The 13,449-nt window shown below is 44.7% G+C and overlaps 2 protein-coding genes across 7 annotated transcripts in view; one reads left to right on the forward strand and one right to left on the reverse strand.

The window, feature by feature from the left end:
- On the reverse strand, window positions 1-7,035 carry LOC131104204 (N-chimaerin). 4 transcript variants are annotated; one of them, XM_058051141.1, is made up of 15 exons: window positions 6,696-7,035; window positions 5,934-6,022; window positions 5,718-5,756; window positions 4,871-4,926; window positions 4,505-4,536; window positions 4,307-4,420; window positions 3,843-3,969; window positions 3,616-3,777; window positions 2,007-2,084; window positions 1,850-1,934; window positions 1,605-1,778; window positions 1,450-1,527; window positions 1,253-1,390; window positions 1,074-1,179; window positions 1-970 (listed from the first exon to the last, which is right to left on the reverse strand). In XM_058051141.1, the coding sequence occupies exons 2-15, from the start codon at window positions 5,950-5,952 to the stop codon at window positions 799-801; spliced, it is 1,380 nt and encodes a 459-aa protein (XP_057907124.1). In that variant the 5' UTR covers window positions 5,953-6,022; window positions 6,696-7,035; the 3' UTR covers window positions 1-798. The 4 variants fall into 4 exon arrangements, with proteins under 4 accessions (XP_057907124.1, XP_057907122.1, XP_057907121.1 ...); XM_058051139.1 differs by lacking the exon at window positions 6,696-7,035 and adding an exon at window positions 6,332-6,441; XM_058051138.1 differs by lacking the exon at window positions 6,696-7,035 and adding an exon at window positions 6,325-6,420.
- Window positions 6,693-13,449, forward strand: part of LOC131104203 (FERM, ARHGEF and pleckstrin domain-containing protein 1-like) — a 25,829-nt gene continuing 19,072 nt past the window's right edge. The window contains exons 1-2 of one of the 3 annotated variants that reach the window (XM_058051137.1): window positions 6,693-6,985; window positions 10,749-10,944. In XM_058051137.1, coding sequence (XP_057907120.1) covers window positions 10,771-10,944 — 174 coding nt within the window. In that variant the 5' untranslated portion in view covers window positions 6,693-6,985; window positions 10,749-10,770. The remainder of the gene's footprint in view (window positions 6,986-10,748; window positions 10,945-13,449) is intronic. The other 2 variants (XM_058051136.1, XM_058051135.1) reach the window with 2 other exon arrangements.

The following is a 13,449-nucleotide window of genomic DNA, read 5'->3' on the forward strand; positions in this document are numbered from 1 at the left end:
CAGAAATCATAGAGCAAATAGTTGACAGCAATGACCAGGTCAAACTTTGATACTAACAGTGTCACAGATTCACAACAAAACTGATAGGTGGGAGCGGTTAGCACATGAGGAAATCAACGTTTTTACAGCATATATGTGTATATTAAAAATGACAACACAAAAAGTAAATACAATAGAAAAACGCACTTACATTTGATACAGCTCTTCATTAACACCAGTCCAGCAGGCAAACGCTTGCTTTTATTTTTTTAAACCTTGTTTTTATTTTATGAAAAGACTTGCAACGAAAAGTTAAATCAGTGCCCCCCTCTCCCCGACAAAAATGGGGTGGACATCACATAAGTAACATTGTGAGCGCTGGCTGCACAAAACAAAACGCATCTTGACAACACTTCATCGTTTGGAATGGCACTACTGTATTAAAAACAATGGCAACAAACAATCCTTCATGTTAAGAGTTAACAGCGCTTTGTGGCATTAGCTAAGCTTCAGCAAGATACAATCACATTTTATTTTCAGAAAAAAAGAGGGTGTGGCTCCAACGGCACTTGGCATGGAAGCCTTACTGCAATACATCAATGAATTGTGGCTCGTGAAAGCAAGCTCCCAGCTGATTGGGAACACGTTTAAGCCAACAAGAAGGCAAATACAGCATCCCGATTGACTGCTCTAACACCACGTGGCTCAGTGTTTGCGTTCCTTTTGAAATATCCTTCGGAAATGTTTTGGAGCTTCCCGCAAGCGTTCCGACTGAGAGGCTGTCATGATGAAGAAGTTGCCTCATCTTGTTGTCGTCTGTCAGAACAACACGTCCTCGTTGGTGATGAGCGTTTCCACCACTAGCCTCTGGTAGCGGATGTCGTTGAGTGCGGTCATGGCGTCCAGCTCGGGCGCTCTCATCAGCGTGGGCCCAAACACAATCCCCAGGTTCTCACTGGACATGAGGTTCTCCTTCTCGAACTGGGTCACCCTGAGGGAAGAGCCGGGTGTGTTTGTTCCGCTTTTCTTGTGTGGTTCCTTAGCAGATGGTCGCTACCTATGCAAGCTGTGATGAATTCAACTTAACTGATTACCTCTTGAGGTGCGCCATGAGGTAACGCAGCGACTCGCAGTGAGCTGGAGGCAGCAGCTTCAAGGCCTCATGGAGGGATTCCAGACGCTTTTCTGCATCAGAGATCTCTGCATGGGAAAAAAGGAAGACGATATTTAAAAGGGCTGAAATGTGTTGTCATCTGAAATGTTGAGGGCCTACTTGCGGACTCTATGAAGTGTGGGTAGGCGTCGTATGTGATGAGGGGGATGGGGAGCTCTCGGAAGTAGAGCTTGAGCGCCCCGGTGATGATGTTGATGTCCTCATAGGTGCTGGACGAGATGTCCGCCTTCTCGCCGTCTGCAGGCACAATGCAGTGAGGGAGGGGTTCGCTGCCGCAGTTAAACTCAACCTCTCACCTCTATCGAACGCCAGCTTGACATCTTCAACTAGCTCGCTGAAGCCCGATATCCTGTACAAACCTTCCGACTGGAGACCTGGAGGAGCAGGAGGAGAATGACGGCGTTAAAGTGGCACAGGGTGATCAAAAGCGGCTTTCGTTGAAGCCGCTCACCTCTGGCTTCGATTTCCTGAATGCACATGTCGACCACCATGGGCCTCTTGGTGTTGTGCGCTTTGACGAGGGTGGTCAGATCGCAGCTGTACACCTTCTTAACGTGCCGCAGGTCCGGCTGGCAGTCATTGGGCACCACTTTGGAGCATTGCTTGTGGACATTCAACCCACAGTCTGACGCACACAAGAGGTTTATTTTAGTTTCTTCGCATGCGAGTGTGTGTGTGTGAGTGAGAAAGGGTTACCTGCACACTTGACTCCCTGGGCGATGAGCCCCCACATGAAATTGGCGCAGTACTCACACCAGTGAGGGCCACGAAATGTATGAACCTGATGACATAGGCAAAAGCCAATTAAGCACAAACTACACACACACAAAACACACACACAAACGCGTCTCACCTTGAAGTTGTGAACCTTCTCATATTTGGGCACCATGTCGCTTTCCTTCAGCGTGGCTCGCCGCACCAGTGATGTGAGCTGCGAAAGGGCAAAAGATCGGATTGGCTGCCAGAAGGCTGAGGCAGGGGATTTGGGTTTAGACGGCGACTTCACACCCTCTGATGCGCTGCCAGAGACTGGCAGCTTCAGAATGGAGTCGCCGCCGCTGCTTTTCAGACCGAGGGCGGCCGCAAACAGAGAACTCTTTGGACGCACACGCTTCTCGGCCCGCCTACCCGACTGTTTTTTACCCCTCCAAACGATAACAGCCTTGCCGTTTGGCATGGTGTGGTAAGCTTAAAAACAGTAAATCACCACGAACTCAGAAGAAAAGCTGACTGTGGAAAAGATCAGCCGGTCCCATCTGTCTGCACCCAGACCGATCTGAAAATGACAAAGTCTGCATAAAGAGCTTCTGGATCCTTCTGGGTGGACTGGTGCTGCATCTCTCTGTCGGAGGCGAGTGCTTCAGCCCACATGGATGAGTGCGTGGTGATGACTGAGCAAGGGAGGGAGGACGAGATGGGGAAGATTTAACAGGTCACACTCAGAAGAGAGTCAACCAATAAGATTACAGGGATTCTTTCAGATCGGCAGACAAAATGGACCAGAGAAAAAAAGACAAGGAGCTTTTGCGTCATCTGCAATACTGTAATCCTTCGACTCTTTATGCTTTGAATTTGGTGACTTCACTCTATCATGTTTTTTTAAAACATATTGATAAATCTTGCTGTTTCGTGGTTGGATAAAGCCTACTTGTAGTCAAACAATACGCGCATTTAATCAAATTGTCAGTATTTTTTCCCGAAAATAAGCATTTTCAACCATAAAAATGGCTATAGAAATATAAGGCATTCAGGAGACACATTGAAAGACGTTGTGATGATATGTAATATTCTACACTGACCACTAGGTGTCAGTCATGTTACTGTAATGTTGGATAAGACACAGACCTCAGGCTTTTAGTGCATGTTTGAACTATCTCACAACAGGTACAATAATCCCTAATATAGGCTACTGTTGCTTCCTGTCGCAGGTCCCCAAGCATCAAGCATTTTCAATAATAAAATGGCTAAATGTCCACAAATACAAATGGAAGATGCTATATGTACTGTAGTGTCATACCCGTGATGTTGTGTGTGCCTTTAATAGCTACTGTAGAGATGCTGAGTGCTAACATGGGTAGCGGTGTGGAGAGAGCCAGTGACTGGCGCGAGTTGTGGCTGGTAGCAGCTCCAATGTCAACGTTCACTGCGCCATTACAGTAGCTGATCACTAGGTGTCAGACAATAGCCACCAAGTATGCTGTTGCTGCTAACATGTGAGTCTGTGTAATGTCTTATTATTATGTCTACCAATTTGGGTAGTATAAAAGTGACTACAAGAATGTTATTTCATGTATAGGAAACTCTAATGCTAAAACCATATTTAAACAGACTTTCTATGCTTTCACTACAAGATATTTCATTTATAGATAAGAAATCCTACTTTGCGGAAACCAATTAACCGCGATAAACCAGGCACAATACTACGATAGTTATATGGAATCAATCATGTTCATGGACTTCACCCTCTCCTCAGCATTGTGGTCGTCTTTGATCGGTGCCGGGCCATCGGGGGCCTCTCGTCCGCGTGGCACATGCTTCTTCAGCGTGGGCTCCTGGTTGAGGGTGGTGTAGCCCACGTGCTCATAGATTGGGTTAATGGTCATCTTAGCGATGTACTCTGCTGCCTGACAAATACATACAGTGTTTTAAAACACTTGAAGAAAATTCAAGCCAAATGTGTGGTGTTCACCTTGGTCTCAATGTAAAGTGTGATGAGGCCATCGGTGACCAGGTCGTGGATGGACTCAAACCTCTTCTCCCCGACAAAGTGCTTCCCGTCATGGTAGAGACGGAAGTTTTTTGTCTGGATCCCAAACCTGCAGCAGGCGACAGGACAAACGTCTGGACTTTCCTTAACAACTTTTAATAAGGGCCAAAAAACTGGGTCAACATTTTTCCCCCTCAAGTCCTCTGTGGATCGACATTGTAAGATTATTAACCCAAAATCAAACCTTTCCTTCACAGAGGAGTATTTATGGAAGGTAATTATGACCACCGGGAGAAGATGGGATTGGATGAGTGCAGGTGGAATGCTGCTATGAATAGTGGTGCTCCACTTTGAATTGAGCTCATTCAGTTAGCCAGATGCTAACTCTCTATGCCGTATTATTTGGAACACAATGATTGTGGAAACTATTGATGAAGTGTGCCTACCTCAGCGCCAAGGTGTACGTGCCCGGCTGCCTCTGGCTCTCTCGAATGAGGTAGCTGCCTTCCGCCTGACTCAGTAGCTGGTCGGCTTCCTCTCTGGAAATCATGCCATGGTACCTGAACGCAACACAAGTCTGATGCTGATATGAAGGAATCACAAGGCTTATATAATGCATGCATCACTAGGGAACAGTTACGTACTCTCTTCCATAGTATTTGGGTCGGTTATCCACCTGCCGGGGGAAAAAATACGCATTTTCAACAGTGGTAAAAACAGCAAGCATAAGAATTACACCCACAAGCAAAAATAGTGTCATTTGTGAAATGATGCTGGTGTTACATAACATTTTATTTTCAACCAGCAGGTGAGTTGGCGTGTGCGGGGGAGCAAAGATGATGGTATGAGTCAAACACACAGAGCACTGAACAAAAAGTGCTGTCAAGGGACTAAAGCATGTATGAATAAGAATTAATGAGTGTTTTGAGGACAATTCCAACTTGTCAACATTACTTAAGTAGGAGCTGACTGGCTGGACAGAATGAAGGTGGCTCGTTTAGAATTCTCACCTCACAAGTGCAGGTCACCCTGCGGGGGTGGGGCGCCTCCTGCTGGAGCTGATACACTGCAAGCATACAGTAGCTTGGTTTATTTTATTTAAGTTTTAACAAAAGTTACTATCAAGTACATCACATGCTTACGCTTTTACGATTCAACATGTCCAAAAAGGACTAGGAAGCGGCAAAACTTGATTTAAACCTTCCTTTCACCATGAAGCTCCCGTAATTATTTGTCTTTCTTTCCTCATTTAACTTTCATGAAAAGCACCACAAAAAACAGCATGAGGATGATAATGCTTGTTTGCTGTAAAAGGTAAGTAAACACACATAGGCAGCTACTACTACTGGAAGAGGATAGTAAATAACAATGTTAATGGCAAACATGTAACCGGAGCAACCTTTTACAAAACACCTGCCACAAGGCATGCTGGGTAGCTAGAAGCACTCTGAGCAACAGGAATAAACAGTTGCTCCAAGTACATGCTGAGGGGTAACATAGTTGATATAACCAGTAGTAGTAGTAGTTTCCTTATGTACTATAATTGTGATCTAGGTTGCTGTGCATTATGACACCCTCAGTCAGATTGTTGAGTAGTGACCTCCGGCCATTTCCGGGTTGTTGTCATTCCAAGTTCCATTTAGGTTCCCGCAAGCCCAAATAAAGAGTAACTTCTGTGACCATTTATTTGGAAACCCAAGAGTTTTTATATTTGTGCTTTATAACTTTTATCACTTACGGCCTAACATAGTTGAGATGACAAGTTAGTGACTGACGTATCCCCCCCTCCTCCTAACCAGCTTAAAGTAAAGATGCATGAAAGAAAATGGAGTCAAGAAAAAATGAAATTATACTCACAGTAAGACTTCCACACTGGTGGTCTGTATTCATCATGGTCTGAGGACAGAAAAACAAGCTACTGTGTTCTCCACCTTATAATTAAACTACTATAAATGTAAATTAAAACATCATTTAGTGGTTTACGGATACCAGTAATAGTCTCCCTCTGCATTGGTCAGGCGTAAACACATCAGTAATAAAGCACCCATATTGGGTTTTTCTTTTGCTGCTTACCAAACACATTCAGGGCCATCGTGATTCTGTGATTTGATGATGAAGATGAACAATAGAGCAATCACATCCAAATCTCGGCCCTTCAAACCCTGCAAGCAAACAGATGAATGCATAAATAAGATGCCATCACCAAGCGTATGGGAACTGCAGAGCAGCCAGGATAGAAAAAGCCGCATAAACAACAAATGATCCGGCAGCAGCTCTGCTGGAGGATAAGCTAACATTAGCAGGTTTATTACTGTAGTTGGCAGGACAAAACACAACTCGCCGCAATTTAAAAACGCAAAGTGGGCAACGTTGTTTGGTTGAACCATGGCAGTTCCGCTGCTAAATGTGAAACGTTACACCGGCGTCTCCGTCTAACGGTGAGCTAATACAACGAAGTACTCACACATTACCATCCATTCTACAATGTGGTCGCCATCTTGCTAGGTCACATGAACAGTCTCGCCCTCTTCGATGGTAACTATGGTAACGGTTAGCCAGCTTGCTGACGCTGCGAGAAAGTCTCGTCTTTAAAAGTATGGTAAAGTGGAATGCAAGAATACGACCCCAAAACATATTAACAACTGGGGCAGCGTGTGCTGGTTAACTTCCAAAAAATACCTGTCTGGTATAAGTAACTGGTTAGCTCTAATGGTGTTAGCTTGGCATGGTTCGGTCTCCCAACAGCGCCTATTAGCTTTTTTATCGTTTAAAAACACGCTGAAACAAGTTCTAGCACAAATGAATGACGTGAAAGTGAAAGTGAACACAAAGTACATTATTTCGTAGCGTTTTCACCAGAAGATGGCGCGGTTGAGCCGAGCGGGGCGCCGGCCGGCGGCGTTGCAGGAAGCCACAGGAGGCGGCGCGCTGCTCCTTATTGTCCTTGCAGAAAGCTCTGAAAACCTTCGTGCACCGTTTCTCCCCCACATTTGTCTTAATGGCTACCGTGAAGAGCTCGCGTCCCACCTGAGAGTGGAAAGCTTTCTAGCAAGGTGACGGATTCACAGTCTGGGCTGCAAATAAACGGTCTACGACTGACGGACCATCCCGGAGAGAGGAACAGAGTGAGTAAACCATTCTGTCCGGATTATTAAACGTGGCTACACGTAGGCTCTCTGGGACTCGTTGTGTTTTGCGACTATTTGCTCGTTGAATTAATGGCTTCCTTCCTCGCAAAGAGACCGTGCGAGGCGGATATAATCTGGCTCCAAACCTTCCAAGCACACTTGTCATTGTCAAAACGTCACCATCGATATTGAGTAATCTTTAGCCTCCTGACATCTTCACTGGGGCCTAAAGGATTACTCTGCTAACCTACATTCTGGGCTGTCACTCTGCCAACTGTACCAGCGTTGCACTGGCTTTTTTAAAACAGTGTTTAGGATTATTTTTTTGTATCAGTTTATTGATGTCAATATTCCCTCTAGGGTGGGGTAAGAGGGGGCATGACCTCTGATCCTGCACCGATTTCACTCAGTGGGGCTTGTGGTCATAAATGACACATTGCCCAATGCCCTAGCTATTTCTTTGTCACACATCCCCCTTCTGTGACTGCAGGAGGAAGCAAGCGTCTTCCATCTTCGTTCTCAGTTACTCCCAACCACGGCGCTGCGAAGGGATGCAAAATGTCAAAAGTCAAAATGTGACTTACAACTTTCTTGCTAAGAATTGAGAGTCTCTGGGATGATTCTTGTAACGGATGCCTGCTCGTGTGTCACTCCCTGGCACCTTAAGAGCTGCACTGGACAACAAATTGACAGTCAGGTTAACCTCTCATTCGGTGGGGATGTAAGGACCAAGCGTTGACAGGGGTGACGCCATTTGCATGTGAGCACACACACCGTGTTCAGGGTCATGTGTTTACTTTTTAAAAGAAATTGCGCCGTTGTTTTTCATTGTTTTCTTCTGCTTCCACTGGTCTTTCTGACGTTCTTCATGGGAGGTCCCGAAATGACCAAGACCTTTCCATCAAGACCTTCTCTAACCAAGTTTCCATCAAGGCTTGCTCAGTGCTCAGTTGGATATGCAGATGGAATAGGTGCAGATTCTGGAAGATCTAGAAAGCTATTGTGTGTTATTGTGTGCAGCTGCTGTATAGGAGTCCACAACTCACTACAAAGATAAAAAAAATTAGCATCTAGGTCGCCTTTAAGAAGAAAGTTGGCAAAAAAAAACACAGAAAAATTGGGGAAAAGTGCAAAGAAATATGTATTTTTTTAGCATCTCTCCATGTGTTTTGTTACAAAACATCAAAGTGTCTCTTGCATCCTTTCCTTTTTCAGCATGTGGCCCTCAGTGGAAAAGTTTTGACACCCCTGTGTTATGCTAATGAAAAATAGTAGCGTTTGCTTGTGTAAGTCAAATTTTCAAAAAATATTCATATTAGTGTAACTGGAGATTACACAAATCCTGACCAGAGTAGCGGTCTACAGGTGTCAACGCACCCTTGGTATTTTTATGGCCTCTTTCCACTCATAAAGTTTGTGTTTGTTTTGTGTAACTATCAGCACTTTATTGTCACGTGAAATGCAACTTTTATATTCAGATTTTATGGTTCCCAAATTGACACACATGTTGCAATTACATGGAATTCCCAGGGTCGGGCTTTCCCCCCAACACACCCCTGGGAAATGTTCAACTCAACACCAGTTCAAAGGCTGTGTGAGCTTTCCTCGGAAAAGCGATTCTGCTCGAAGCTCCCACAGTGGCTTCCTTTGTGCCTGTGTGACCAGCTCGCTCTGTATTCCCCCCTCGCCTCTGACTGCCTTTCTTCACTCAACCCGCTGATCCGAGAAATAGGTCAAAGTAATGAAAAGTGTGCGCTCAGAGTCATTTTTGACGCTAATGGTGTTCGATGGTGACTGATCCTGGACACAATTTGACTTTCGTGTTTAAAATGCTGCTTGCCTAACTCTTCGTTTTTGAAGTTTTGACAACGTACTGGTTGACTGATTGTTGTTTGTCCGAGTAATTGCGTGGGGTTATAAACTGTGAGTTTACGCCTGTTGCCCTTTGAAGGCTCAAACAGGAAGTGACAACAACCCTAACTCTCGCTCAAAGCCACTTGTAGGAACTTTTCTCATGTACCTGGGATTTTGAAAAACCTTGCAATCCTATCTGCACTTGGCATTCCCACCTTCACATCATCATCAATCATCATACATCAAAGGTACTTAAGAGTTGTCAGATCAAAACAGCATCACCGCATATGACATGTGATAGTAGAGTCTAATTTGGACCTACTTCCTGGTACAATGCTCTCACCATCATGGCAACTGTACAACTGTACAGTTTGTGTGTCGTCTCGCGAGTTGAGTATCACCTTTAGTAATTCACATTACAGTGGTCAATGCAAGCAGTGTAATTACACCAATGACACACTCACTCTATTTGGTCTTCAGCAGACGGTCTCTCTTTTGATAGGCAAGATGTAAAGCGACAACATAAATATTTGAGTCAGATGTTAGTGCAGAATGAAGAGGGAACAGCTGCCTGTGTGGAAGGTAAACAGCGCCAGACCTCATGACCTTTTAATCAGCACGATATCCACTGGCTTCCTATTACTAACAACGTATTGATTTGACAGTATATTAAAGAGGGGCGGTGTTCTCTCTGCGCCCCACCAAATGTAATCTTGGAGGAGGAAAAGAGATGGGAGCTCTTTTCATCTCTGCCTCAGCAAATTACAGGCTGGAAATATTGAATTCAGTGTGTGTGTGTGTGTGTGTGTGTGTGTGTGTCAGGACAGTCTTCCAAAACATTCCTCAGCCATGATGTCACCAACTGTCTGCGAGGATATTTATTGTCTGAGGCGGAGGTTTATCACGTGTGAGGGGTGGGGGGTGGCTGCTGAAAGGTTTGTGTGCTGCTGTGCGTCTCGGTGCGTCAGGGGTTGTGTCTTTGTGTATTCTCAGACCGTGTCTCATCTGCCCTACTTGTGTAGAAGATACACACAAGTCAGGACTGGTTGGTTTGGGGGAAAATGCCGTAAAACCCGCCTGTCGTGCGTTTCATCGTCTCAGGCCATGTCCACACGAACATTTATATAAAACGCAAATTTTCATTTATGCGCAAAGACAAGACGGGACAGCTCTAGTCTGAGGGGATGGTGCATAATCCAAGCATTTGTCCTCCTTGGTCGGGGCACATCCCAGTCAAGACTGGTTGGACTATTTTGCGGTGCAAAACGACAGTCATTAAGATATAGTCATGTCCGCTTGCCAACAACAGTCATTTCCATTGAGTTGTAGCAATGGTCATAGATGCACCCATGAACCGAAAGTGGCTGGGTGGTTTTTTATTTGTTAGAATTAACCAAAATGATTAAATCTTTGATGAAAGATTGACAGCAGAGCGTACGTGGGGGAGAGGTCCTCCGCACCCTCCATTCATCAACTTTTACAAAGATGGCTTCCCTCACTCCTCTTTCACACCGTATCTGGCCAGAATATGTGCATCCCTTCAGACCAGAGCTGTCCTATCTAGTCTTTGAGCAACCAATGAGAGGTGAAATATCTTCTATGACAACCTGAAAATTCCAGTTGCGATTGAGGATTCAGGGTGGCTGTTGTTAAATACATGGTTTTGCCCAACACAGGCCCACAAAAGACACCAAAGGAATCCTAAAACATAATACGGTGCAATTTAGGATCAGGGCCCATGTAGAAGCTGGGGTGTTAGCGGAAATGCCTGCGTCAAATATGCCTGCTATTTAAGACCAGTGTTCAAAAATACACAAAGTGGCTCCCTGAAAAGGTCATAGCTGGTTTCATTTGGAAAAACAGACACAAAAGGAAAACATTCCCTTCTTCTTTGCCTCTGAGGCAGATCGAGAGCAGAGAGCGTCGCCATGGTCGAACCAGCAGACAGACCATCCGCAGCCGGCCAGAGACTGGGCGCCCCCGAAAGCTTCGGGGTGTCCACCCTTGAGCCTGGTCTGCGCCCTCCTGCACAGCCGCCAGGAAGAAAAGTCTCCATCAGGGTGCAGATGCTGGATGACACACAGGAAGTCTTCCAGATATCGGTGAGTAGTGTCTTTATGTAAGTTCATGTGTGTGTGTGTGTCTCCTTCATTCATCCAGTGAAGGATGGTGGAACACTTGGCATTCATTCACATTGAAGAAAGCAAAGATTTCAACTGCTACCTTATTTATTTGAAGTTGTCAGACTCGGCAGACCTGTTCCTTCTTAAACATGCTCGATACGGTAAGTCATATTGAAGTGTGAGCATCATTTAAACAGAGAGTGCCTTTAGGGTGCAGCTCTACCTACTTCTTCACTTTCTGCTAATGTTTGTACTTAAGCAACTTTGTCTACCTTTATCTCCTCCATTGGCCAAAGTGTAGGAGAGAAAGCATCTCAATGGGCGGGAAGCAAATGAAACATTTTCACTGCTTATCACAGATGCAGTCAAAACAGGAGAGCCATTGTCTCACCTAATCATGTCCTTCCCTGTGTTTGCACAGTTGTACAATTTGTCGTGTGAATGGAGAGATAAGCTGATGATGTCAGCATTGGTTGGAAGCATAGAAGACCGGGGTCTGTTTAAAGTGGGCATAAATTCAGAAGTGGTTGTGGAAGGGATATTTCTGCTTTTAATAACATTAGCTGGACATGTGCGCTTGGCCATACACTCCTGGGGAGGGGTGGGGTGGGGGGGATGAGCATGGCGTTCATTCAGGAAGACAAAGACAGACGGCAATGACAGGAAATTCCACATAATTAATAATATTGAACATTTGTTGCCATTTGCTAAGTTAAACACACACCGACACCCCCAAGACTCCGGATACTTCTGCTTCACCTTCATACTCCCTGGAGAGCCCCGTAACTCGGCCCTGGCTTGAAAAATCTAATTTTGATAAGATTATACACATGCTATAACCTGCACACATAAAACCACAGGTTTGCTGATGGAATAGTATCTTTGGTGTCAGTCCACCACAAGTCTCTAATTAGTAACGATAACTAAGTCTCATCCAGCAATCTTATTTGACCTTAATCCCCGGAAGACTGTTCCAATGCATCCTCATCATGACTGACTTCTTCGCCCGGATGGCTATGCGTGCTCGGATGCGATAAGATTACTGTGTGGGATTTTTGTTGCATGATTGGATTTTGACATTATGATCTATGTCCGTGTGTCTGTTTGTGAGATTTAACGGTGACAGACGACAGGAGGGTTATGAGGCTTAGGATGCGAGTAGTGCCTCATGGGCGACATCACTTGATGCACTAGCAGTCCCCCAATGTTGAAGATATATGAGCTACAAGTCCCTCAGCTGCATCACACCATGCACACGCCATAAACACACTCACTCCATCACTGTTGCTTTCACTAGCCCAGAACATGCGTCTTCTTCCTGTCACGATGGCCCTGCTTGGGAATAAGAGAGGAATAATGTGGCAGAAACATGAAACATGTAAAGCAAAACAAATATGGTGGAATCTTGATTACAATGTAAATCCAATTAATCTGTTCCAGAAGGCCCAAAATGTTAACACAAAACAGGCTTTTATAGTTTTACAGTTATGGTTTTACAAGCATAAAATTATTCTAAATGCATATAAATGGTGAACGAAAGGGATAAATATACTTTTAAGGTTGCCCTTACCTTCAATGAAGACATGATTGTTGCCAAATACATGACGTGACAGCGAAATTAAGACAAGCACCACCTTTGTGTTCTGCCATAAGTTAGTTCATCACTTCTATTCATCACTTATATGCATTTAGAATTGTTTTATGCATGCAAAACTTTGTGTCAAAGTTTCCAGTAAAATTCCATTTTCATCATTACACCAGCACCATGCGACGCTAACGAGGCATTAAGACATTATATATACCTTGAAAACGGTAAGCGTCCATTTTAGAGGTCACTAAATATACTAGATGGCCACACTGATCCTTCCCTGCCATGTTTTTGTATTCTCTGGCAGACCGGGTGAGTTATGGTGCATGCCGCCATTTTCTGTACGGATTTGTAACATCAAGCCACTGTGTAATTAGGGATACTATATACCTTTTGTGCTCAAGATGCTGTATTGTGATTGAATTTCCACATTATGGGTGGGGTTACTAATAAAGAATTAACATCATAAATGCCTTTTGTAGTTAGCACAGCATACTGTATAGGACTATTAACAATACATGCATTCATTGGCTTGTCCTCCACACCGTGAGATCATGTGGAAGCAGCATCCCTCACCCTAAATGCTTCTTTGTTACATAATGGTCCCCATTCCTTGCTTCATTCTTGCGGTCACAGACTTCCTCTTTAAATTGGAACGCAGAAGCAGTCCTGCAGATGACATGTGTCATCTCCTACCCCAGTTTGGGTAGTGTGTTTTGAATTTAGAGCCACGTGGACACATTGCAACCTCCTGGCTTTAAGGACAGGGCCGCACAATGACCTCGGAATAGCAAACGAATGTGAGGTTAGGAATGAGAGGGTGGGTTGTAGCTTTGGAGTGAAAGGGAGCAGGATGGGGCCCCGGAGAGGGACCAAAGTGCTGTTCACGGAGAACG

The sequence above is a fragment of the Doryrhamphus excisus genome, chromosome 16, assembly GCF_030265055.1.
Source record: "Doryrhamphus excisus isolate RoL2022-K1 chromosome 16, RoL_Dexc_1.0, whole genome shotgun sequence".
Classification (NCBI taxonomy): domain Eukaryota; kingdom Metazoa; phylum Chordata; class Actinopteri; order Syngnathiformes; family Syngnathidae; genus Doryrhamphus; species Doryrhamphus excisus.